Below are 2243 nucleotides of genomic sequence, written 5' to 3'. Positions count from 1 at the left end.
ATATATATACACATACATACATACATATATTTGTCATTTTCCAACAAACATTTAACAAAAGTCTGTTCTTGTCCAGGTCCTGAGCTAGGCAGATTCCATGGAAATATAGGACCAAAGCAGAAATGTTCTGTTAGAAAATCTGTTTTAAAGTTCCATACTTTTTTTCTCTTATTTTTGGCTTAATGAAAAAAAAACACTAAACTTTATGTTTAATTCTTTTTCAATTTCTCAAAATGTTTATTGGTCCCTTAAGTCAGGAAACAGTCTTGTATTTTTATAAGTAATCCAAACAAACTCTTTGTCATTCCATGAATATGTCATGATAAAAATGAAGGATTTTGTGATTTTTCAGAAGTTATTAAAACAAAGACTGTCCCACAGGAATGACTTCATTTATAAGTCCTGGTCATACAATAATTTATCACTTTTTATCTTTGAATTGAAGTATCTGTTTTGCTAATTCTAGGAGTTAGAAATGTATAACCTTGTATTTACAAAGTTTCTTTCTTTTTTTTACTTTAATTATTCCTCACCTCTTCGAACACTCATTTGCACAAAGTTGCTTTTCAAAGTTATTCCTACTTTCTGAAGCCTACTACAAAAACCTCCCTGTGTGGTTATGGAAAGTTTTGAATTAGAAATTCTGGACTTCATTTCACAATAAAAAATAGAAACCAAAAAGCATTACTGATGAAATTGCACTAGGTCATTTATTAATTGTAACTAAGAATTTCACTGAGTTTTGATAACATTATAAAAATACCTTTCAGAGTGATCAAACAAGAATTTAAATGTTCCTTTTAAATATAAATGAAAACACCTTTTCCCCTAGCTGCTCTAGCTATTCAAAATTGAACTACTACAAAATTTCAAACAGTCACACAATTAAGCCATCAGCTTCCCTTTCCTACCTTCACAGGCCTTTTTGTCTTCAGACAGCTGGTACCCTGGGTGGCAGGCACACCTGGGCATGCCGTTCTCATTCTGACATATGTGAGCACATCCATTTCCACCTGTGCAGGGGTCCATCTCTGAAAGCAATTAAGCACTGAGAGTTTACAATTTATCCAGTTTAGAAAGATGTGCACAGTGGAAAATGGACAAAGAAGAATAAATAAGGCACTGGAGCCACTGGGTTTCCCGTAGAAAAATGGAAACGATTCCACAAATTCCTCCCCCTTTTTCCTCTTGAACTCATTCAACAGAAAGTTTTTCCATTTTGCCTTCAGAATCCCAAACCTGGAAAAATTTAAATGTAGATAAAGGCTAAAAAAGGATTAGTTTGTTGTCACTCTTCCCAAAAGTATATCTCCTGTATTCTGGTACGCAAATTTAAATGAAGAATCAACAGAAATGCATTTAGAAATCTCTGCACTTTTCCTCTTTCATCTTTTCCACTTCTGTGAGTAGAAAAAACAACCTTAGATAAATCCTGTTTCTTCTTTTTATCCCCTCTGCCTTTGAACAGTCAGAGTCCCAAAAAAAGGTAGACATAGGAGACAAAGGGAGGCTCCTAGCTACAGATAGCATGGGATGATGATAAAGAAATTCAAACATGATTGCAGTTAAATAAGTTGACCTTCTTTCCCCCTTCATTTGCTCCTGAACTCTAAATTGAAAGCAAGGCAAAGCCACACAACTTACCAGAAGTACCTCCACACAATTTTGCCAATTTCTGAGTGAAGTGGTTCTGGTCTAACTCTATGAATACATCTTTACATGTATTACAGGCTGCTGGAGTAGGATCTCAGGACTTCCACTTCGGCTTCATGATTTTTTGGTACTGAAGAATTATAGATCAATTTATGAGTATTACTATTTGAACAACAGAATATCTGAAGTATAAACTTAAGGTATTTTTTAAAATGTGTTTCGATCTTCAGCTTCTTTCAACATTTCATTGTTTTCGGATTTTGCCATTTAAAAAGATATTGTTCTTTTCATCTGCATCTCTCAAATGACCAGTGATGTGGAACATTTTTTCATATATTTTCTTGCTGCTTTCACTTCTTTGTATGAGAAATGTCTGTTCATTTCGGATGCCCATTTTTGGATCGCTGCTATCAAGAAATCACACAATAACAAATGTTGGCGGGGTTGTGGGGAGAAAGGAACCCTCCTCCATTGTTGGTGGGAGTGCAGACTAGTGCAACCACTATGGAAATCAATATGGAGATACCTCAAAGAGCTTGGACTGGAGGTTCCATTTGACCCAGCCATCCCTCTGTTGGGTATCTTTCCAA

The 2243-nt window shown here is 35.2% G+C and overlaps 1 protein-coding gene across 1 annotated transcript in view; it reads right to left on the bottom strand.

Moving 5' to 3' along the window:
- Nucleotides 1–2243, bottom strand: part of LOC104850012 (EGF-like and EMI domain-containing protein 1) — a 543433-nt gene that overhangs the window by 89482 nt on the left and 451708 nt on the right. Inside the window, exon 6 of the mRNA XM_033762692.1 lies at nt 912–1031. Coding sequence (XP_033618583.1) covers nt 912–1031 — 120 coding nt within the window. The remainder of the gene's footprint in view (nt 1–911; nt 1032–2243) is intronic.

The sequence above is a fragment of the Fukomys damarensis genome, unplaced genomic scaffold, assembly GCF_012274545.1.
Source record: "Fukomys damarensis isolate Sample0158 unplaced genomic scaffold, DMR_v1.0_HiC HiC_scaffold_12, whole genome shotgun sequence".
NCBI lineage: Eukaryota > Metazoa > Chordata > Mammalia > Rodentia > Bathyergidae > Fukomys > Fukomys damarensis.
The sequence above is the reverse complement of the archived record's forward strand: the minus strand, read 5'-3'. Positions and strand labels throughout refer to the sequence as shown.